Source organism: Equus quagga, chromosome 2 (assembly GCF_021613505.1).
Source record: "Equus quagga isolate Etosha38 chromosome 2, UCLA_HA_Equagga_1.0, whole genome shotgun sequence".
NCBI classification, from domain to species: Eukaryota; Metazoa; Chordata; class Mammalia; order Perissodactyla; family Equidae; genus Equus; species Equus quagga.
This window is the reverse complement of record NC_060268.1, coordinates 68,781,972-68,806,226: the sequence shown is the minus strand read 5'-3', so window position 1 is coordinate 68,806,226 and position 24,255 is coordinate 68,781,972. Positions and strand designations below refer to the sequence as shown.

At 35.6% G+C, this 24,255-nt stretch overlaps 1 protein-coding gene across 8 annotated transcripts in view; it reads right to left on the bottom strand.

Annotated features, from left to right (window-relative positions):
• The window catches only part of SCAPER (S-phase cyclin A associated protein in the ER), a 513,402-nt gene that overhangs the window by 402,371 nt on the left and 86,776 nt on the right, over positions 1-24,255 (bottom strand). For 7 of the 8 annotated variants that reach the window (XR_006887542.1, XM_046653964.1, XM_046653961.1 and 4 more), the window contains 2 exons: positions 22,492-22,562; positions 15,419-15,616 (listed from right to left, as the gene is read on the bottom strand). Coding sequence is in view for 6 of the 8 variants with exons in the window: in XM_046653964.1 (XP_046509920.1) it covers positions 15,419-15,616; positions 22,492-22,562 (269 nt within the window). In the remaining 2 variants the exon portion in view is untranslated. Of the gene's footprint in view, positions 1-15,418; positions 15,617-22,491; positions 22,563-24,255 lie in introns of those variants that run through there. The other variant, XM_046653967.1, reaches the window with a different exon arrangement.

The window sequence follows — 24,255 nt, the reverse complement described above, 5'->3', positions numbered from 1 at the left end:
GAAAGAAAAAAGAAAAACTTTGATGTTTAAATCAATATGATGTGTTTGAACTGAAACATTTTTGCTATAGTTACAACTTTTTCAGGCTGATGAATAGCACCCAAAACAGTGCATGCTATAATAAGTACTCAATGAATAGTTGCTGAATGAAACGTAAGACTGCTTGAGTTCTAGTCTTTAGCTCTGCTGCTAATTCACTATGTAATATCAGACATGTTACTTAGTTTCACAGTTTTCTATTGGTAAAATAAGAGGGTTGGATTATATGATTTCTAAGATCATATTCAGATATCATGATTTATGATTCTAATTTACATTCTCCTCCATTTTGTTTTCTAGTATCAATCATATGATATTTTCCACTCTTTTTTCTGGCACAGCTAAACTTTAATATCTGTTTATATTTCTCTTTTTTTAATGCGAAGTTTGACAATAAAAGAAATACTCTTGTTATAAATAGGAAACGAGACTATACCTTTTACAGAAATTTCTCTATCTCCCAGGATCCTTATAAACTCATCTTTTCAATACTTTAATGACTCAACTCTCTTAAAGAATATCATGATTGGGGCCGGCCCAGTGGCGTAGCAGTTAAGTTCACACGCTCTGCTTCAGTGGCCTGGGGTTTGCCAGTTTGGATCCCAGGTGTGGACCTATGAGCTGCTTATCAAGCCACGCTGTGGCATGCATCCCACATATAAAATAGAGGACGATGGGCAAAGATGTTAGCTTGGGGCCAATCTTTCTCAGCAAAAAGAGGAGGATTGGCAGCAGATGTTAGCTCAGGGCTAATCTTCCTCAAAAAAAAAAAAAAAAGATAAATCTTAGAGTTTTACTCTATCGTGAACACAGCTAAACTACATTATTAGTGGAATTACATCATTAGCATGGCTATTAAATCAAATATAAAAATTTCTTTAAGTTTTTTATCCTATAACTATCAAAAAAAATCCTATCTGAGGCAAATAATTTCAAAACAAAAATACCTCTTAAAAAAATCATTGCAGCTTGAGCTAAATAATAATAAAAATGACACATTAAAAATAAACTAATTACCATGAAAGATTCTAGAAATATTTTTTGAGTCCCTTAAATTTTTATTAGAGTACCACAAACTAGATTTAAGACCTATATATTTTTACTGTATATATCCAGAAATACGGCAAAACAAAAACAGCAGACGACATGGTCTTCACTAAAGATGATTCCAATTTTCCTAAAAATAGACACCACAGAAATACTTCTACACAAGAAACAGATCATGATCAAATTTCAATGTAAATACTCATTAAGGAAAAAACCAGAGAAGATACCTGAATCTTTAAACAAATATATTACTAGGAAATTTGTCTTAGTTATACATGATTAGGAACAATTATATCTGTAAACTCTCCAAATCGTTCAATTTCACTTATTATTTTATTGGAGGATAATTGGTATATTTAATAAGTAAATTATAAGTAAATTATGCTACTTAGTTCATATTTTTATTATCACCTAATGAAATAAATAACAAACCAAAATAAAGACCTCAATCCCATAATCAATAATTACAACATTCCAACCAAATTGAAAGAATAGCTTAAGAGAATGTTCACTTGAGACATTAGTGTATATAACAAGAAGATTGCACAGATGAGTAGTATGAGAGCTAATTATTGTTATTTCTGAATTTAGCACTATTACCAATTCACTCTGTCATGCAAGCTCAGTGGCAGCACATCTTCATGGATTACCGTTGCAAAGCATCACTTATATGACTGTGCCTCTATTAAATACTAAAAAAATAGTGAACAAAAGAGGGATGAGTGTAGTGCAGCTGCATAATACTGCAACTAGATCTCACCTAAACATTCATCTTATCCTCTTCTGAAAACAAGAAGCCTCTTGACTAAGAACACTGGGCAGGATCTCCTAGGATTCAACTTTTTTTTTGAAAATTCATTTCCTAAAGATTTCTCCCTGTTCCTCAAGAATATCAGCTAAAATTCCTTGATTTGCCCCCAGGGTACCAGTAAATTCCTGTTAAATAGTCTTCATCCAAACAACAGAATCTGAATGTCACTCAGTAAACATTATAGATTTAATGTTTACCTTTTTAATCTTCTTGCTTTGTTTTATTCAGTTATCCTACTTTATATATTGCAATATATTTAATTTTTTATGGGAATCATGAAAAGATGGGAGATGCTTGCCTAATTTAATTGTAGCAGGAGTCACTCCAACAAGGGGCTTGAGTCTGAGATGAAGCAGAGCCCGTTGATAAAGAGTTGAAGGCTGGTATTGGAAGCTATGGTCGGAATACTGAGCAAAACTTTGATGGGGCTCATGAAGGGGATTATATCAAGTGAACAGGATTCAAGATGAGGCAGTCTCCAGACAGGCTGAAGCCATAAGCATGGTTAGAAAAAGACTGAGGATCTGGAAGTCTAACATGTTGCTACAATCAAGAATTGTGACCGAATTACCAGCACTGCTGAATGAGGCCTGGTGAAAACAATAGAGCAGAAAAAGTAGAAGCACTTCTAATGAGCCTCATCACCTTGACAGGAGACTAGTTGACTAGGCCCTTCCAGGGATGGCTATCTAGGATAACAGTCCTTTTTAACTTCTCAGAGAGGAAGTTAAATTTCCAAGTTTGTATCATTATCCCTCCATGATCCTTTCTCATCTACTGTTAAGACAGGAGAGGTTAAGTGAAATACAGGTTAATCCAGGATATGTGGTATATTTTTTTCAGGTGACAATCACCTTTAAGAATTGGATGAAAGTTATGGACTCAAAATAATATACATGAACAAAATAATTTCATAATACCTTCAGATGATACACACAGATTTAAGAATCCCAGGTTAAGAATCTCTATTCTAGACACTTTCCAGGATAAATCATACATTAGGCCACCCATTAAGTCTCAATAGATTTATAAAGATAGCTATCATACAAAGTATCTTCTCCAACCACAACAGGATAAAGTTAGAAATCAATAACACAAGTAAAAGTGGAAAATTCACAAATTTGTGGAAATTAACACATTCAAACAACAAATGGATCAAAGGGATATTAGAAAATACTTAGAGACAAACAAAAATGACAACAGAACACCTCAAAACTAACGGAACACAATTAAAGCAGTGCTCAGGGAAAATTTATAGCTTTAATTGCTTACACTAAAAAACAAGAAGGATCTCAAATCAAAAACTTAACTTTACAACTTAACAAGCTACAAAAGAACAAACTAAATCCAAAGCTAGCAGAAAGAAATAACAAAGATTACAGCAGAAATAAACAAAATAGAAACTTTAAAAAAATAGAAAAGGATCAATGAAACCAAAAGTCAATTCTTTGAAAAGATCAGCAAAACAGAAAAACCTTTACCTAGATGGACTAAGGAAAAAAAGAAGATTCAAATTACTAAAATCAGAAATGGAAGTGGGGCTATTACTACCAATTCTATAGAAATAAAAAGGATTATAAGAGAATACTATGAATAGCTGTATGCCAACAAATTGGATAACTGAGATGAAATGAATGAATAACTTCCTAGAAACACAAAACCTACCAAGACTAAATCACAAAGAAACAGAAAATCTGAATAGACCTATAACTAGTAAGGAGACTGAATCAATAATCAAAAATCTCTAACCAAAGAAAAGTCCAGGTCCTGATGGCGTCACTGGTGAATTCTACCACGTATTTAAAGAACTAATACCAATCCTTCTCAAACTTTTCCATACAATTGAAGAGGAGAGAATATTTCCTAACTCATTCTATGAGACCAGCATAACCTTGATACCAAAGCCAGACAAAGACACTACAAGAAAACTACAGCTCACTAATCTTTACGAACATAGTTGCAAAAACCCTCAACAAAATACCACTAAACAGAATTCAGCAGCAGATTAAATGGATTATACACCATGACCAAGTGGGATTTATTCCTGGAATACAAGGATGGTTCAACATGCAAAAATCAATCAATTTAATATGCCATATCAACAAAAATGAAGGGAAAAAAAGACAAGACCATCTCAATTGAAGCAGAAAAAGCATTTGACAAAAATCAACACCTTTTCATGATAAAAACACTCAACAAACTAGGAATAGAAGCAAACTCCCTCAATATAATAAAAGCCATAAACAAAAAATCCACAGCAAACATGATTCAATAGTGAAAGACTGAAAGCTTTTCCTCTAAGAATAGGAACAAGGCTAGGGTGTCTACTTTCATCACTTCTATTCAACACAGTACTGTAAGTTCTAGCCAGAGAAATTAGGAAAGAAAAAGAAAAGGTATCCAAACTGGAGGGAACAAGTAAAATTATCTCTGTTTGTAGATGATATGATCTTACATGTAGAAAATCCTAAAGACTCCACAAAAAAGTTGTCAGAACTAATAAATGAACTCAGGAAAGTAACAGGATACAAAGTCAACAAAAAGTCAACAAAATCAGTTGTATTTTAATATACTAACAATAAATAATATGAAAAGAAATCGCAAAAACAATTCCATTTACAGTAGCATCAAAAAGAATAAAATACTTATGAGTTAACTTGACCAAGGAAGTGAAAGACTTGTACAATAAAAACCACAAAACACTGCAGAAAGAAATTAAAGACATAAATGGAAATACATCCCATGTTCATAGATTAGAACACAATATTAAAATGTCAATACTACCCAAAGCAATGTACAGATTCAATGCAATTCCTATCAAAATGCCCATGATGTATTTTACAGAAATAGAATAACCCATCCTAAAATCCATATGGAATCTCAAATCTCAAATACCCAAAACAATCTTGACAAAGAACAACAAAACTAGAGGACTCACACCTCTTGATTTCAAAACTTACTACGAAGCTACAGCATCAAAACAGTGTGGTACTGACATAAAGACAGACATATAGACCAATGGAATAGAGGGTCCAGAAATAAATCCTTATATATATGGTGAAATGATGTTTGACAAGAGTCCCAAGACCACCCAATGGGGAAAAGACAGTCTTTTCAACAAATGGTGCTAGGAAGACTGGATATCCACATGCAAAAGAATCAAGTTGGACCCCTACTTAACATCATACACTAAAATTAACTCAAAATGGATCAAAGACCTAAATTTAAGACATAAAACTATAAAACTCTTAGAAGAAAACACAGGGCAAAAGTTTGATGACACAGGATTTGGCAATGATTTCTTGGATATGACACCAAAGGTACAGGCAACAAAAAACATACAAATGGGACACCGTGAAATTTTTTAAATTTTGTGCATCAAAAGACATTATCCACAGAATAAAGAGACAACCCAGAGAATGGGAGAAAGTATTTATAAATCATGTTTTTGATAAGGGATCAATATCCAGAATACATAGAGAATGAAAACTCAACAAAAAAAACCAAACAAACCAATTCAAAAAAATGGGCAAAGGACATAAATAGACATTTCTCCAAAGAAGATTTACAAATGGCCAATACACACTGAAAAGAGGCTCGAAATCACTAACCATTAGAGAAGGGCAAATTAAAACCACAGTGTGAGATAACACCTCATACCCATTCGGATGGCTACTACCAAAAAAGCAGAAAACAACAAATGTTGGTGAAGATATGGAAAAACTGGAACTCTTGTGCACTGTTGTAGGAATGTAAAATGATACAGCCACTATGGAAGACAGTATGGTGGTTTCTCAGAAAACTAAAAATAGAAATTACCATATGATCCAGCAATTCCACTTCTGGATATACATCCCAAAGAAGTGAAAGCAAGAGTTTGAGGAGATATTTGTACACCCATGTTCATAGCATTACTCACAATAGTTAAAATATGGAAGCAAACCAAGTGTCCATAAACAGATAACTAGATAAGCAAAACGTAGTATACATGTACAGCAGACTATTATTCAGTCCTACAAAGGAAGCAAATTCTGACATATGCTACAACATGGATGAACCTTATATAAGTAAGCCAGTCACAAAAACACAAATACTGTATGATGAGTCCACTTATATGAGGTACTCAAGCAGTCAAAATCATAGAGACAGACAGTAGAATGGTGGTTGATAGGGGCTGGGAGGAGCGGGAAATGGAGTGTTATTGTTTAACTGGTATAGAGTTTTAGCTTTTCAAGATGAAAGAGTTATGAAGATAAGGATGATGGTTATACACCATTATAAATATATTTAATACCACAGAATTGTACACTTAAAAATGGTTAATATGGTAAATTTTATGTCATGTGCGTTTTTACTACCATTTATGAAACTTGGGGGGGAGAATCTTTACACCAGAGATTGAGTAAAAAAGATCTCATTTAAATTTTTTCTTCAATCCTGTTATCTATTTTTTCTCATATTTGCTTTTCAGAAGTCTCTCAGTCCTTCAAATACATATCCCATCAATAGGAAAAAACACCTGTACTCCACAAACAGTTGTCATAACATGCTAATAAGTAAAAATCCCAAACAATAGTCATTTCCATAACAGGAAATTCAAATCAAAAGAGAGTTTTCAGGAAACTGAAATAGCAGTTCCTCAGACCCAGTTATCTAGTCTCAACATGAACATATCCCAATGTTTAAGACAATGATGTTCAAATAAGTTCTATCTCTCTGGACTTCATTGAGAACTCATATCTAAAAATGAAATGGGTTGAAAGGCATACCCAGAGAGGCCCCCAAAAATACAACTATGCACAAAATGAATTCAACAAAAAGAAATCAGGTGGCAATGAATTTCACCCTCCAGTTACTATTCTTGTGCCAAAATGACTTGAACAAACATCCACTTTCCAAGATCCTACCCACTTTCTTCTCTTTATCTAAAAGCTACAGATAGTAGCTACTGAGATCAAGGTCAACAAAGTCTCAGGGAACAGATTATTTCATCCTGTTGCATTATCTCAGTTCCCAAACGAGAAAATTAATCCCTTTTTAACAAACGGTCCCCAGCTGGAATCCCAAAGCCTCCCAAATTCTAAGGCAATGCTACAATCGAGGCTGGACCCTGAGGACTCAGCTTTTTTAAACTCCTCTGTAATTCTGAACTCTTAATAGAGTTTAGAGGCAACTTAGCAAAGATTATAACAAACCTGGAAAAGTCAACTAAAACGATATAGTAGGAGGTTTTAAAAGCCAAAATGATTAATCTATTCTGGATTCAGAAGCCTATGGAGACAGAACCAATAAAATTTTTACAGCAGGAGAGTAACATGATCAGAACTGTACTTTAGAAATAATGTCATTAGTAAAAAGAACTGTAAATGGGGAAAAAAAAGTAGAGATGGACATACCCAAAAGGACAAGAAAATAGTTCACCAGAGAGTAATATGGGTCTTTAAAAGGCAATGTATTGACACTAGGAAAGAGGTAGGGGGTTTGTAAATGGAAAAAACCAAACAAACAAAAAAAAACAATGCAAAAGATGAATGGATAAGAACTTTGCAGCTGACAAAGAAAAGAACATGGGTGACTGGGAGAATGGTGGTTTCATTAACAGAAATAAAATCAGGAAGAAATAGTTTAAAAGTGAAAGTATTGTGTAAAATGGTATGAACAACTAGGCTACCATAACTAAGCTAAGAGGTAGGCTACTATAACTAGGAACTTAGCCCAGAGAAGTCAGGTTTGACTAACCCCAGTAATAGTTATGACATGGTAACTGCAGGATCAAGTTATTAAGTTATTCCAAATATCCAAAAGAAAAATAATCTATGTCCTATTGATTATAATATACACAAGAACCAGGTATAAAGAACAAAGATTTGTCAACCAAGAGATCATCAATTAAGTGTCATGTTAAACAGACTAAAACAACGACAGCTCATCTATCTCTACAACTTAAACACTGAATCATAAAATAATGCTTTGGGAGATGTTATATACATAGGAAAAAATAATTTTTCTTTTCTTTTCTTTTTTTTGCTGAGGAAGATTAGCCCTGAGCTAACAACTGTGCCAATCTTCCTCCACTTTATATATGAGTTACTGCTACAGTATGACTGATGAGTGGTGTAGGTCTGTGCCTGGGATGCAAACCCGTGAACCTGGGCCACCAAAGTGGAGTGTGCCAAACTTAATCACTAAGCCATGGGGCCGGCCCCTTATTTTTTAATCAATCAATAAAATTTTATTGTAAGGCTACAATGAATGAAACACAGCAAAGAATAAATAACTAGAATAAGGCTAGAAAGATCAGATAGAGGAAAAGATAGTTATTAATGGAGAGGGAGGTGGGCAAAATGCATGAAGGAGGTCAAAAAGTACAAACTTCCAGTTATAAAATAATTAAGTCCTGGGGATGTAATGTACAGCATGGTGACTACAGTTAATAATCCTGTACTGTATATTTTAAAGCTGCTAAAAGAGCAGATCTTAAAAATTCTCATCACAAGAAAAAAAACTGTAACTAGTATGGTGATGGATGTTAACTAGATTTATTGTGGGGATCATTTCACAATATGTACACATATGGAAGAAATAAAAAGAAAAATTAAATTAAAAAAAGAGCTATTAATGTAAGACAATGGTGGGGTAAGTGAAGCCCACTCCTATAAATGTATAGGTGAACTCTTAGCCTGCTATCCCTGCGCTGCATCTCATGTTCTCTGAAAAAAATTTCAACACCTGAGCCAAGGGGTAACAGGCAAATCAAAAAAAAGAGAGAGAGATTATAATATCACACAAAATAGAATTCACAAAGAAACACATTAAACTGGGCAAAAGGGTCATTTTTATACTGAGAAATGTTAAACACAACAAAAATATAACTCATATGATCTTTTATACAACTAAAAACAAGGCAACAAAATGTAGAAGGCAAAAATTCTTAGAAATTCAAAGAGACTGAAGAAATTGCAAAAGTAGTGGGAGACTTTAAAATATCTCAGTATATGACAGATAAGAAGGTAAAAAACAAGTATTTGGAATATCTAAATAATAACTTTAAAAATATAAATATAAAATATAAATACAAACCTATTACTTTCTAGCTACAGAGAATCCACCTTATCTACTCCTACCATGTCCGAGGAATATTTGCAAACACTTAGCTTCTCTACTCTCTCCATTATATACCAGCCTTCTCCTAGTCATTTCCTTCCCCATCCAGCTTAGGTTCCACGGTCCACTACTCCAATTACTCTCTTACCCTCTTCAACTCCTTTACTCAAGTGAAATGGCCACTACATCTGCCTAAAGAATACCAACCCATGATTAATCCATATACCCACAATCTTTGCACATTTTTAGCATGTGATTGGCTGCTATGTATCATTGAGGGGAGAGAGGAATCACATAACTGTGAAGACTGACATCACTGCAAAAGTGTTGGTAGTCTCCCTGATTCACACAACCATTTAACATTTACTGAGCATTTACTATGTTCCAGTGCCAGTACCAAGAATTGATGATGGAAAGGTAAACAAGACAGTGTGGTTTCTGTCCTCATGGAGCTTAGTGTCTAGTAAGAGAGACAGGTTAAAACAACTAAATATAAAATTATTTAATTTCAATTGTGATAAGTGTTTCTAAGGAGAAGTGTATGTTATGGAGTGTATATTAGAGGGGAACCTGATCTAGTCTGAAACATCAGGATAGACTCCCCTGAGGAAGTGACACTTAACCTGAAACCTAAATTATGAATAGAAGTTAGGTAAAAGGGATGGGGGACGTGAAGAGGTGCTGGGCAAGGAGGAGGGATAAGTGTTCTGGGCAGAAAAATCAGAACACGGGAAGGCCTGGAGATAACCTGAGCACATGGTATGTTCGAGTAATTGAAAGAAGGCTTATTTAAATGAGGCTGAAGGGAGGAGAGAAAAGCGGTGTGAAATGAGGTATGCATGGATCCCGTCACTCAAGATTTGAATGTCATGCTGAGGATTTTAATGCTCAGAGCACAGGGAAACTTTTGAGGAGCTATAATCAAAGAAATAAGAGATCATATTTGTGGTTTTAAAGTATCATTCTGTCTGTAATATGGAGAAAGGACTAGAAGGATGCAGGGAGTCCTGTTAAAACATTTCAGTTGTGGGGCCGGCCTGGTGGTGCAGAGGTTAAGTGTGCATATTCCACTTCCACGGCCTGGGGTTCCCCAGTTTGGATCCCGGGTGCGGACATGGCACCACTTGGCAAAAGCCATGCTGTGGTAGGCATCCCACATATAAAGCAGAGGAAGATGGGCACAGATGTTAGCTCAGGACCAGTCTTCCTCAGCAAAAAGAGGAGGATTGGCAGTAGTTAGCTCAGGGCTAATCTTCCTCAAAAAAAAAAAAAAAAAATTCAGTTGTAATCCAGGAACTTTATAATGGCAGCTTGGACTCGAATGGCAGCAGTAGAGAATGAGAGAAGAGACATATTGGAAAGATTTAGGAAGTGATTCTGAAAGGGGCCAATACAATGGACAGTGGCTGGAATGAGGTGAAGGGAGGAGGATGAGGGAATATCTGCTCACTCAGGAAAGAGAAATACATCTCTAGGTTTGGGGTTTAGGATGAGATCATGAACTTAGTTTTATATATGTCAGTTTGATACACTTGTGAGACATCCAAACAAAGATGCCAACTAGACAAGTTGGACATACAGATCTGAAAATCGGAAGAAAGTTATAGGCTAGAGACATAAATTTAAGAATCATCAGCAAATGAATAGTAAATTAAGCCATGGCCTGGACAAAACCGCAGAGAGAGAAAGTATATAATAGTGAGAAAAGAAGATGGCCTAAAAGGAACTTTGATGACCTCCCAACAGCTACAGGTCAGGTGGAAAAGAAAAACAAGGCAGAAGTAGCAGCCAACAAAGGAGGAGGAAAACTAGCAGAGGTTGTTCCAGGAAAGCCGAAGGAAAGGATGCTGTAAGCAGAAGGGGCGGTCAACAGTGTGAAATGCTGCTCAGAGATCACGGAAGGGACTGAAAACAACCACTGGACTAAATAATACAGAAGTGACCAGCAACTTTAATAGGAGCTCTGATGATAGGAATGTGGCACCAGGTTGGAGTAGACTAATGAGTGCCTGGGAGAAAAGGAAATGGAGGCAGCAAATGTAGAAAGTTCTTCCAACAAACTTGGCTGAGAAAGGGAGGAGAAAAATGGATGATGGGAGAGTAGGTGAAAGCATAAGTAAAGCAGAGAAAGAGTTTAGGCGTTTCTTTTTGCTGTTCTCTTTGTTTAGGATGGAAGAGAAACAGGCATGTTTAATGCTGAGGGGAGAGGAATCCAATAAGGAAAATGAAGATACAGGAAAGAAGAATTTCCAATCTCACCTGTGACCTTCAAGGCTGCTGGGCAATCCTGATTTCTGTAAGTCAGCCCTTCCATTCTCCATCACAGTTACTTCAGAACTTTGCCACTTTCCTCAAACCTCCAACCCCACAAACCCCATACCTCCTACTTTTCAAAAATAAAAAGGGCAAAGAACTATCAGATGGAATTTCACATTCTTACCGCAAATTTTCACCTTGATCCCATGTGCTCTTGTTCCTCTTGAATGCCAAATTGAAAAGGCTTTCAACTCTCTCAACTGCAGTCATTCTTGATCTCTGCAACACTCTTACTTCTGCCATGGTTTGGGGGACAATCCTATCCTCCTACTCTTCTTCCTACTTCTATGATTATTCCTTCTCTACTCGTGGACCTATATTCCTGTTTCTCCATCTGTGACTTTCCTTTTATCTCATTATAAAGTTTATTTTGTTTTTATTACATGTCATACATTTCAAAGCATTTTCTCACATCTCATTTTGATCCTTACTTAACTTGTTAAATTGAGAAGTCTCAACTCATTGAGATATAAACACAGAATACTTCCATGTTTTTCCCCATAAGTACTCAGTTGAATCCTAAACATGCTGAGTATGTTAAGTGAAATTTCACAGTTTTTCAATCACATTCAATTATCAAAGAATAGTTTTTAAATCCCATCTTCAAACAACCTTCTTATTAGCACAAGTGAGAATTATATGGCCTTTAGCAGATGCCTATGGTAGAGACGGGCATGGCTTGTTCTCACTGAGTCTTCTCCTTCCTTCCTTCCCTGTACTCCCCTTCCCAGGCCCCTACATTTACAATCTTATGTCCTTCGCCATAAGTGGCAGCTTGTGGGAACAAAGCAATATTCTGCTTACAAGAGCTCACCAGATACTAGTGATGAGTCTGCTACAGTCATCAGCTAGTCCTTCTCCAGGGACTAAGGTAATGCCGCACTGCCAGCTGAGTCGAGTGCTGCCAGGCAGAGATGTATCCCTAATCTTTCTCTGACTCAGCCTGAGGTCAGTGGTCTCTACTGATCTCTGCAGAAGATGGTGACTTCTGCACAGGTAGCATATGTTGTTCACTAGGCAGTGTTCAGGTTCATCCTGGCTTCCTCTGCCCAAGCAGTGTCTGCCCAACTCCATCAGTTTTGCATATTGTCACCTAATCAAGTGCACCCATAGGAAGCTCCTATGACTCCAACATCTTCACTAATGTCCACACTCCTTCCCTCACATAAATCATGAGACTCTGGGGGTCCTCTTTACTTGATCACCAAGAACTCTCATCCTATCTCTTTCCAAGGCCTAGTACCCTATAGTGCCTTCAAGCCCAGCTGGCATGCACTACCCAGCGAGCCTACTGTGCTATGAAATCTCTAAAGCAAATGTAAGCACGAGTCTCTATACCTAAGGGTGCCCCAACATTCCAGTTCCAGTTCTCCCCAGGTGGAAATGGTAAACAGAGAAAGGAAAGCACAATGTGTTCCTACCATGCTTTCCCCCATTCCAGAGGCACCAAAATCAGTCAGCAAAGATCCAGCCAGAGAATAAAATGCCAGTCTCCCTTTCCTACAGCCACACTCACACACTTCACAAGCAATTCAAGCCCCACTTCAAACTTTTGTGAGAACAAGTTGAGAAGATGGATACTGCGTCATTAACTGTGTACTCTCCAAAAAGCAATCTCCCCTAGCCCACCCTCTAGCCCACTTTATAAGGAAGAAAAGGAAATGTGGTGGTGATGGTTTGAGTGTAGTTTTGCTGGAATGTCGATTCTTAGCAAATCACACAACGAAGTGGCCCATGGCATAACAGGCACATCTTCAAACTAAAAAATGAGAAATTTAGCCTCCTTTGATTACAGTGGTGGGCTCTGGTCAGCAACCCTGGCTGAAGCAGGAAATATACATTTCACTATATTGCTACACTTAGCATGTGAGTTACATAATCCAGGTGTTATTAACTGCATTTTACATATGAGACAAAGAACTGAATTGCGGTTACTTAACTAAGGCTAAAACACACAAACCACAAACAGGGATAAATTCTGTCAGTACATCCACAAAACAAGGGTTAAATCTACCTGTACAATGAGGAAAACTCCCTGGGTTATAGATCTCACAAAGGTACAAATCAAATAAGATAATGGACAGAGGTGTTTTTATAATGAGAATAGAGCAAAAGAAAAATGGAACTCTAGTTATTATATATCCAGCACATGCTTAGACCAAATGTTAAACTGCATCTTTTTACATCACCACCACCTGTAAGTCCTGGAAAGGAAGAGGAGTAGAGTTGAGTAGGAAAATAACTTTTTTTTTTTGAGGAAGATTAGCCCTGAGTTAACATCCACTGCCAATCCTCCTCTTTTTGCTGAGGAAAACTGGCCCTAAGCTAACATCTGTGCCCAGCTTCCTCCATTTTTTTTATATGTGGGATGCCTACCACAGCATGGCTTGATAAGCAGTGCGTAGGTCCGCGTCTGGGATCCAAACTGGCAAACCCCAGGTTGCAGAGCACACAAATTTAACCGCTACACCACCAGGCTGGCCCCTGAAAATAACTTTTAAGCTCCCAGATTTTATTTCTCAGCATAAGCCTTTGAGCATCTTGGCACACTACAAAGAACAGAGAACACATCTCTACTCCTCTCACTTTGTCAAAATCTTCTCCATTCTTACATTTGCACAACAAATTTCTATTACTTTAAACTTTCACAAAGCTTTGGGTAGGTGAATTACAGAAACAGAAGTAAAAGCCACACTGACTTATGGCCAAGTCTAGCTTCCTCAAATACAGTTTCAGAGACAGATCCAAGAGTTTCTGCTTATCACAGAGACTTGGTTGCAATTGGTCAAACTCACTTCTATAAAGAAGTACATATTTTACAAACAAATTTGATTTCTTCAATCAACCATTTGTTATTCTTAATAATAAAGTCAAAGAATCTGCTGATCTGATTGATCTCTAGGGTTGACATAGAGATTATCTAGGACCACACACTCATTTTACAGAATCTATAACCCTAAATTAGCCTGATAGTGTCTTCTACCAAAACATGCTGATTTATTAAACTCCAAGGATATGATTTTGCTTAAAATTTTTTTTCCTAAAACACACACAAACTTTTACATGCTGATAGTAACAATATTAATTGTGACAACCAAACCATAAATTTGAATGATTTCAATTACTGTTTATTCTGAAAACCGCTTCTGATGAATCATTTTCAAGCTAGTCCAAAACCTATTTTGGCTATTTCCAATTTGAGAGGAAACACAGCTGCTGTCTCAACATAACTTTTCTTTGACCCTTCATATATTTCAAAGATTAAATAACGAATTCCAAGGTTTTTAACCATGGTCACTGTAGAAACAGAAGGTATCTCTGTAATATTTCTATGAAGATGAATCACTCTGGTTTTTCTCAAAATAATTTTACTCAGTATAAAATAATATAGTATTATAGTTTGTATTCACTAAAAGGCCAGGCTTTTTAGTGAATTTTTAGAGACAGATTATGCTGTGTGTGTGTTTGATATCCTACTACAAACACAAGGTTATCTAAAATTAGAAAACACATGTTACAATGATATGCCAATCCCACCCAAGATTGTTTACAGTTAGCCATCAATCTCACTTTTCCCTGACCAGAGTAAATTAGGAGAGTGATAAGTATCTCAATGGAAAGGGAGCAATGTCCAATTAAACATGAAACTAAAGAATGTGAAAATCTCACTGTGCCACCGACAGTACCAATGGAAGACAAAGATAAGAGATTTCTTAATTAAGTGTGTGTGACTATCCATCCCTTTTATTTCTTTCCCAGGACTGTACCAAAACAGCTTTCTACTGAATCTTGCACGGAATGTAAAGGAATGTGATTAGGTAATACAAACAACAAGACTACTCTTGAAAAGTCAAAACCAAGAAAAACCTGAAGTACTCATAGAAGCAGAGAGAACAGAAGTTGCAACGAATGGGAGAAATAGGGAAATGCTGGTCAAAGGGTACAAACTTTAAGTTACAAGATGAATAAGTTCTGGGGATCTAATGTACAGCACAGCAATTACAGTTAACACTACAGTATTATTTACTGATGTAAATGATCGAGTTAGGTGTAGCAAAAATTGGCTTCAAATGGATAATGAAGGCTCACAGAAAACCTTACCTTACATTCCACCACACTCTGATCTGATTCACAAGTTACATAGATTTCATCCACTGCTCGGCGAAGATTGTCAAAAAGAAATGCCCAGTACCGAGCTCTTAGATCAATTTTCCGAGGGTGCCTTGTTTTAGTAGGACTTTTATCAAAGTGTTTATCTCCAGCTGTAGATGATGTTATTTTACAGTCTACTGCAGTGTTCTGGTGAAATAAAACATGAATAAATATTTTCAAAAAGCCTCCATGGATTGGATTTTTGTATAAAGCACATTTTTCAACATGAATACTTAAAAACATGACATTCTTCTTTTTAGTTTATATCATATCACACTGAATTCATAAAACACAGTTTCTCATCTTAAACAAAAGTGGCAGATTTGTAAGGTTAATTTTTACTTCAGTCGTGTCTTATTGAAGATTAGGATGACTTCAATGGTGAACAGACCGTTAGTCAAAAAGGAGCACTAAACGGGATCCTCACTGGAATACATGTATGGCACATTTACATACATTCGCAAATAATAAATAGCAATTTCAACATTTTGAAACTGCTTGCATATATTCTTTTCATTTAGAAATGACATATACTATAGTTATATTCACTTAATTTCCATTAAAAGCAAAAATTAATATATAAATGCAAAACAGCTTACCTAAAGAACAGTAGTGAATTAATAAAACCAAGCGCCAGCTACAGAGCAGACTCACCAAATAAAGTTCATGGGACCTATTCTTTCCTCAGTTGCACATGAAAAATTTGACTGTACCACAGAATCACTCCACCAAAAACATGAGCATGTAGTTTACATCTAAGTACCAAAGGAGTTGCTTATCTCTTCTATGGCTACTGAAACTAATGCATAAATCAATACTAACCTTCTACTACATTTAGAGCAACAAACAATCCCAGGTTTCTTTGGGTTGTTTTGTAAGTGTGTGTGTCATTCCTGTTTGCTTGTCTGTTTTTTCTTTTTCATAGAAGAGCCCCAAAATGGAGAATATCCAAAATAGATCTTTCATAGCAAATCTCTGGTTTATACATAATCTCCACCACCAAAAAGCAAGCAAACAAAACATACACACACAGAGACAAATACACTTAAGAGGATGAAATGGAGCTGCTCACCCTCCTTCCATGGTCCTCCATCCAAACTAGGGTTTGCCAGATTTAGCAAACAAAAATTAGCAAATATTTTATGTGACAGCCTTAGTCCAGCCCAAATTCTCAATATTTAAACAATAAAATTTAAAGTAATAATCAACAACCCACAAAACCTTTGCCTCAACTGCTGTCCAAGTTCTTTCTAGCCCCAGTAGTAACTGATTTAGTTATTATGGCAAACATCCTCTCCTTGGATTAAACCGTACTAAAAGTCCCATTCAACTAACATCTATCCCAAAGCAAAGCTTAATTCTGTCCATTACTTTCCTGACAACTGTGACAATAATAATTAACAATTTATATAGGATTATAGATCATAAATCAACTTCACATAATCTTCTAACCCCCTGCACACAACTTTTCAAGTATGTACTATTAGCTCCACTTTACAGCTTAGAAAATTGAGGTTCAGAGGCTGAGTTTCCAGGATCATATAGCCACAGGAGACCATCTTTCAGTTAGAGTTCTACAATTAACACTGTTGGCTTCCCATTACAATGCTGTCCAAGGCCCTGTGCTGACAGCCCGTTAGCAGATATTCCAGACCACCTCATTTCTCTTTCTATATACACCCATCTAAAGTTAAAATTAACTTGAGAATTTTAAGTTTCCTGAATTTGGGGTTTCCTAAATTATACCTCCTTCACAAAGTTTTTCTACATTGATCAGCAAACGGCTAGTAACTCCCTGTGAATTCAGACTATAATCTTATAGAATTCTCAAAAAAACTTTCACTCGTTTTCACCCATTTATGTATTTACCATGTCACGCATCCATGTATATATGATTCAAATACTTTACCATCCTTTCTTACAATGTAGAACAGGCAGTACTGATTTCAGGTTAAGATGTTTCTATTCTTTGTGATTGCTCTATGTGAGGCTTTTACTAAGAAAGATTCTGGAAAAGCAGAAACTATAGCAAGGTAATTCCATCTAAAAGGCAATGTGCTATGCAAATCTGACATTTAACTTTGAGAAAAACAGTAATACTTTTTATTTGCATGCTTATTTATATTTTTTGAAGGGCTTTTGAAAACGTAATGTCATTTAATCATCACAACAAACTGTAAAGACAGGATAATTATTATTCCTATTTTGTAGATAACAGAGACTCAGAAGGACTGACTTTCTTGACAAAGTCAAGAGGCTAAGTGACAGAACTGGGACCAGAACCTAGTCTTTCAACCTCTGCTCCAATGTTCACAAAGCATTTCACACAGAATCTAGCACGCAATAGTACTCAAATAATGTTAGGTATGATCATATTGAGAAATATAAAGAGGGGAATGAAATATGCTCATAGAAAAAATTGTAAATAAACTAACGGCAAAAACTGCCAAACTTGTGAAAGGCAGAAGATATACATCAAATTGTAGAGGCTGATAAGTCAGTATAGAATTTCTTACCCTACCACTGATAAAAATAACAGGAGTGATAATAATAACGGAGGTAGGTAGCCTCTAACATTCATGGCATACTTGCTGTGTGCCAGGCACTGTACTAAGTGCTTTCCATTACAGTTATATTTCATTTAATCTTTGAAGCAATTTTATATCATAGGTACTATTATTATCTCCATTTTACAGGGGAGAAAACTGAGGTTTAGCTAAAGTAAATGATGAACCCGAGGTCTCACACTAAGTAAGTGACAAAGCCAAGATTCAAAATCAGGTAACCAGCCCACTGCTATGGCTTACTGTGCCTAACTGATTCTAAGACACTCAGTAGAAGACAAAGCAACCTAAACTTTTGGGAAAAGTTAGACACAAGTGAATTCCATCAAGTTACACTGTTTTAATCAAGGACTTTTAAGAGAAAAAAGAAAGAAAGGGAAGGAGAGGGGAAAAGGAAGGAAGAAATGGAGGTTTCTGATATCTCTCTCAGAAGGGCTTATCAACTCACCTGAGAATGTGACAACACTTATGAACCTATTCCCAGAAAAATGCATGAGCATATAAAATTGAACATAGATTTCTTGATGTACCTACACTGACACATCATAATCATGCAAAGTCCCTAGTTTACCTTACAGTTCACTCTTGGTGCTGCACATTTTATGGGCGCAGACAAATGTATAATGACATGTATCCATCATTATACTATCATACAGAGTACTTTCACTGCCCTAAAAATCCTCCGTGCTCTGCGTATTCTTCCCTCCCTCCCTCCCCCACACTGGAGAACTGTCTGAAATACCAGTAAAGAGCAAGCAGGAAACCCACCTCTACGACCAGAGGTAGGAGTCCTGTGGGGGAAAAATACAACTATTACTTAAAAAGCCTGTGGTGGAGGCAGTGTCCTCACAAGTGAGTTGGTATTGAGTTAGAACAAGAAGGTAAAGGGAAGGTTCAGAGAAGAGAGAGAGATTTTGCTGGTGACGAACCTAGTTCTAGAGGGCAAAGTGGTAGGGTTTCACAAGTAGTCAAGAGGCATTTCCCCGATCACTACTGAAACTGAGCATCTTTTCATGTGTTTACAGGCTATTCAGGTTTCCCCTGCTTTTTTATTGCGTTTCTTTTTCCAATTTTAGCTCTTCATAAATTCTTGATATGGAACCTTCGCCCAATCAGTCTCACCTTTAACTTTGTTTAGCCAAGTTTTTAGTACATAAATTTCATTTTGATATATAACTTATCCATGAGTTGTGCTTTTTGTCTGGTCTAGGGAAGTCACTCCTAAGTAAAGGTCATAAAAATATCCTTCTAGATAGTTTTGAATTTTTATTTTCACATTTGGTCTTTAGTCCATTGAAAATTTATTTTTCGTACATAATGGGAAAATATCCTTCTATTTCTAATGTAACTGCATTATAGTCAGAGAATATGTTCTGACTTCTATTCTCTTGTCTGACTTCTACTAATTGAGACTTCCTTTATGATCTAGTATGCCAATTTTTGCATATGTTCTGTGCGCACTATTTCTTGAGTACCAATAAATACACACATATTCATACACACACGCACACATTTATATGAGATCAAGTATAATTTTATTCTTAATTCTATATCCTTACTGGTGTTTTTTACTGCTTGATCTATCCGTTTCTGTGTATGGGCTATTAATATTTCCCAATATGATTATGAATGCACTGTGACCCTTGTAATTCTGTTAGTCTGGGCTTTAAATATTTCAAGCCTATGCTATTAGGTACATAAAAGTTGAGTACTGCTATACTTAGATGATTATTCTTTTTACCATTATATAACTTCCATCTTTATGTCATCAACGCTTTTCACGTTGAATTCCATCTCATTTAATATGAATATTGCTATACTAGTTTTAAAGTACATATAGAATACCTGGATTTTTTTCTATCCCTTTGTTTTAAACCTTTCCTTGAGGTTTTAAACATGTCTCCTGTACACAGCTATGTGTACACTTTGAAATGAGAGGTTTAACTCAATCATCTGCCTTTTAAGAGATGGATCCAATCAGTTTACAAGATTAATTGCTGATATATTTATACTTGTCTACCACAACCTTGTGTGTTTTTTACTTACCATGATTTTTCTTTGCTTCTTTTTTTCTCTCTCTTGCCTTCTATTGAGTTGAAAAGCTTTGGTTTATTCACTTTCTCTTTTCCTCTGTTTCTTTGAAAATCACAGCTGCTCGTTTTATTCTTTTAAATTTTTATCACACACACACTTACACTTGTATTTTCCTAACAAAGACTTCTTCCTAAATAAGACAAGGACTTTATCACTCTAACTCCCCTCCAAACTCCCTACAATCCATCTTCCATGTTAATATTGTCTAAAATTACAGTTAAACTTTTCTAAATTTAATTGTGTGAGTTTTTTTAAAAATCATGAATAGTTAAAGAGATCTACCAATATACTTTACAGATACCCTTTTATCAAGCTCCTTCCTCCAGGTTACCTTTCCTTCTTGCTGAACTAACTTTTTAATAGTTCCTTCATTAAGGGTCTATAGGTGGCAACCATGTAAGTCTTCCGATATCTAAAAATGGCTTTATTTCACTCTTGCACTTGAATGATCATTTGGTTGGGCATAGACTTCTGGGTTAAAAGTTACTTTGCCTTCTAACTTTGAAAATATTGCTCCATTGTCCTTTTGTTCATAAAAAGACTATTAATCTGTCATTCCCCTGTGGTTTTGTTTACTTCCTGGTATTTTTAAAGGTTTTTTTTTCCCTTAACATTCTGCAGATTCTCTACAATCTATCTAGGTATAAATCTATTATTTATTTATCTTGCTGAGCTCCACAGCTATGCTCTGAAGCTCTCGAGAACTCAGAAAGTAAGGAAAATTTTCAACATTATTTCTTCAAATATTGCATGCCCACTATTTATTCTCTACTTTTGAAAGTCCTAGAAGATAAGATTAGGATTTCTTTATCTTAAATTTTCTTTCTTATTTTCCATCTCTAGTTCTCTGAGCTATGTACTAAATCCTCCTCAGTAGTATCTTCCAATTAACAAATTCTTTGACTAATCTTCTTGTCCAATATATCATTTATCCTTTAATTGCAGGTTTTCAAATTTTCATTGACAACATTTTTATTTCTAAGATTTCTAATTGGTTCATTCTTATCTATTAATGTTCAAACTTAATATCCACCTATTTTATTTCAGAATTTCTCCATTTTCCTTTACAGTTATTCTTTCCTTTGAGGAATTTAAACTCATTTATTTCAAAGTCCTCTTTAGAAAAATGCCCTTTTTTCATTACTCTCATTGGTGGAATGTCTTATCTATAAATTATGACAGTACTTTCCTCATGTGCTTTCATATTTTACTTTGAAGCTTATTTTGAGTTTCAGTTTCTTGTATTTTAGTTTTCACTTTGCTCACTCTCACTCCATGGGTAGTAGTTTCATGGTTACCATCATCTGGCCCACTACAGTCCCACTTCCGAGGTCTTCTACTGGGAGTTTAAAGCTCTCACCCTTCAAGAATGGAGCATATCCAGTCATGAACCAGAGAGTCACTCCTTTTCATTGCTTCAGACATCAGCTCTCACAGGCCACAACCCCAAGTAGGTTGCGCTTTTATTGTCTCCTAGTGTAGAACTCTACACAAGCCTAAAGTTGAGCTTGGATCTGTTTCCCCACCACAATCAGGGCATTTTAGCCTCCCTTATCCCATAAGACTTAGTCATTAAGTTTGTGCCCCCAACTCCACTTATCTGTCAGTATGTATGTTTATTTCTGATCCAGAGATGTTTATCTCATTTTTTAAAATCCTTTGTCTTTTCAATTTTTAAAAAAATATTTTACCATTGATGCCTGAGTGTGTGTGAGGAGTGAGGGATTTTTATGAAATCACAATGAAGTTTTGATTAGATGTTTTCCTTATGTGAAGGTTTTGGTTTACATAATACATATTCCTATATTTAATAATATCAAACAAATAATACATATGAAAAGTTTAGAGAAAATAACTATGGACTAAAAAGTTAACTATAATTATGCTAAAAACATTTTTAAAAATAAGGTAGGCCTGTATTCTCTAAAACTTTAGTAAAGCAATTTGAAACTTTTTAAAGGGTCAATATAGCTTTACTAGACTATAACCTAAAGGCAGGATTATACCAAGAAAGAAAATCATGACAGAACTCACAAATATGGGATGTGCAACAGAGTAGTTAAGAGCATGTGGAAATTGATGGCCTGGTTCAAACCTTCACTGTGTCAATGATTAGCAAGTTACACAACCCCCTTCTAACTCAGTTTCTTCATTTGTAAGTAAGATAACAATAATGCCTACATCAAAGGGTTGTTATGAAAAGTATTTACTACAAGCTAGAACACAGTACTATATACACATTTCTTAAATAATGTGACATTAAATTTTTCCATGAAGACAAAATAGACAATATTCAAATCCTGCAAAATTAGATTTTTTGATTGAAACTGAAAGTCAGTAAGTAAAAAGTTATATGCGCTGTACCTGTTTAGTAGTTTTATGAGTGCTTTGAATTGTTCTCTTGGATTTTCCACCAGCTTGACATTTAGATTTTCCTTCAAGGCAAGAATAAACAGATAAATATATAGACCAACAAACAGATAATATAAAATTGAACTGTATAAATCATTCAGGCTTACTAACACATAATCTCCTTCTGGAAACCACAGAATAGTACAATCTATACATGCTCAACACGGACATAATAAACAACAACTAACTTTCCAAGGTCCCAAAGACTGCTTTTATGAATGGCTTTCTCAGAACAGGAATAAAACAACTTCTTAAGGAAGTCAGATATTGCAACAATTTAAAAACAAAGTCAAGTTAGTGATACACCTCAACATATATATAGGCCTGAAAATACTTCTTTAAATTCAAATTTTATTTCAACAAGAAAAGAAAGAATACATGTTTTACCATATAAAAACTCAGTATTTTTCTGTTTTAACTTATCTGATCTATGAAATACATAGTTTCGTTTTGAGAAGGGAGGTTTTCAGTTATTTGGATTTTTCCAGTTGGATACATCCTTCTAATTTCGTTTTTTTTTTTTAACTATATTATTGAGGTCCATAATAAGTTCTAATATTGTAAAATTTCAGTTGTACATTATTATTTGTCAGGCACCATATCTGTGTGTCCCTTTACCACTTATGCCCACCTCCCCAACGCTCTTCCCCTCTGGTAACACCTAATCTGTTTTCTTTGTCAATGTGTTTGTTTACCCTCCACGTATGAGTGAAATCATGTGGTGTTTGTTTTTCTGTCTGCCTTATTTCCCATAACATAATAACCTCAAAGTCCATCCATGTTGTTGCAAAAGAGACGATTTTGTCTCTGTTTCTGGCTGAGTTGTATTCCATTCTAGATATAGACCACATCTCCTTTATCCAATCATCAGTCAGGGGCTCTTAAGTTGCTTACATGTCATGGCCATTGTGAATGCTGCTGCAATAAACATAAGGGTGCATAAGTCTCCTTCAATTGTTGATTTCAAGTTCTTTGGGTAAATACTCAGTAGTGAAACAGCTGGGTCATATGGTATTTCTATTTTTAATTTTTTGAGGAATCTCCATACTGTTTCCATAGTGGCTGCACCAGTTTGCATTTCCACCAGCAGTGGATGAGCGTTCCCTTTTCTCCACATCCTCTCCAACATTTGTTATCTTTTGTCCTGTTTATTACAGCCATTCTAACAGGTGTAAGGTGACATCTCAATGTAGTTTTGATTTGCAGTCCCCTGATGATTAGCAATGGTGAACATCTTTTCATGTGCCTGTTGGCCATCTGGATATCTTGTTTAGAGAAATGTCTGTTCATGTTCTCTGCCCATTTTTTGATTGGGTTGTTTGTTTTTGTGTTCTTGAGTTCTTTGAGTTCTTTATATATTTTGGAGATTAACCCCTTGTCGGATATACGATTTGCAAATATTTTCTCCCAGTTGGTGGGTTGTCTTTTTGTATTGTTCATGGTTTCCTTTGCCTTGCAGAAGCTCTTTAGACTCATAAAGTCCTACTTGTTTATTTTTTCTTTTGTTTCCCTTACCCAAGTAGATATGGTATTCAAAACAATCCTTGTAAGACATATGTCAAAGAGTGTACTGCCTATTTTTTCTTTGAGGAGTTTTATGATTTCACATCTTACCTTCAAGTCTTTAATCCATTTTGAGTCAATTCTTGAGTATGGTGAAAGATAAAAGTCTACTTTCTTTCTTTTGCATGTGGCTGTCCAGTTTTCCCAACACCA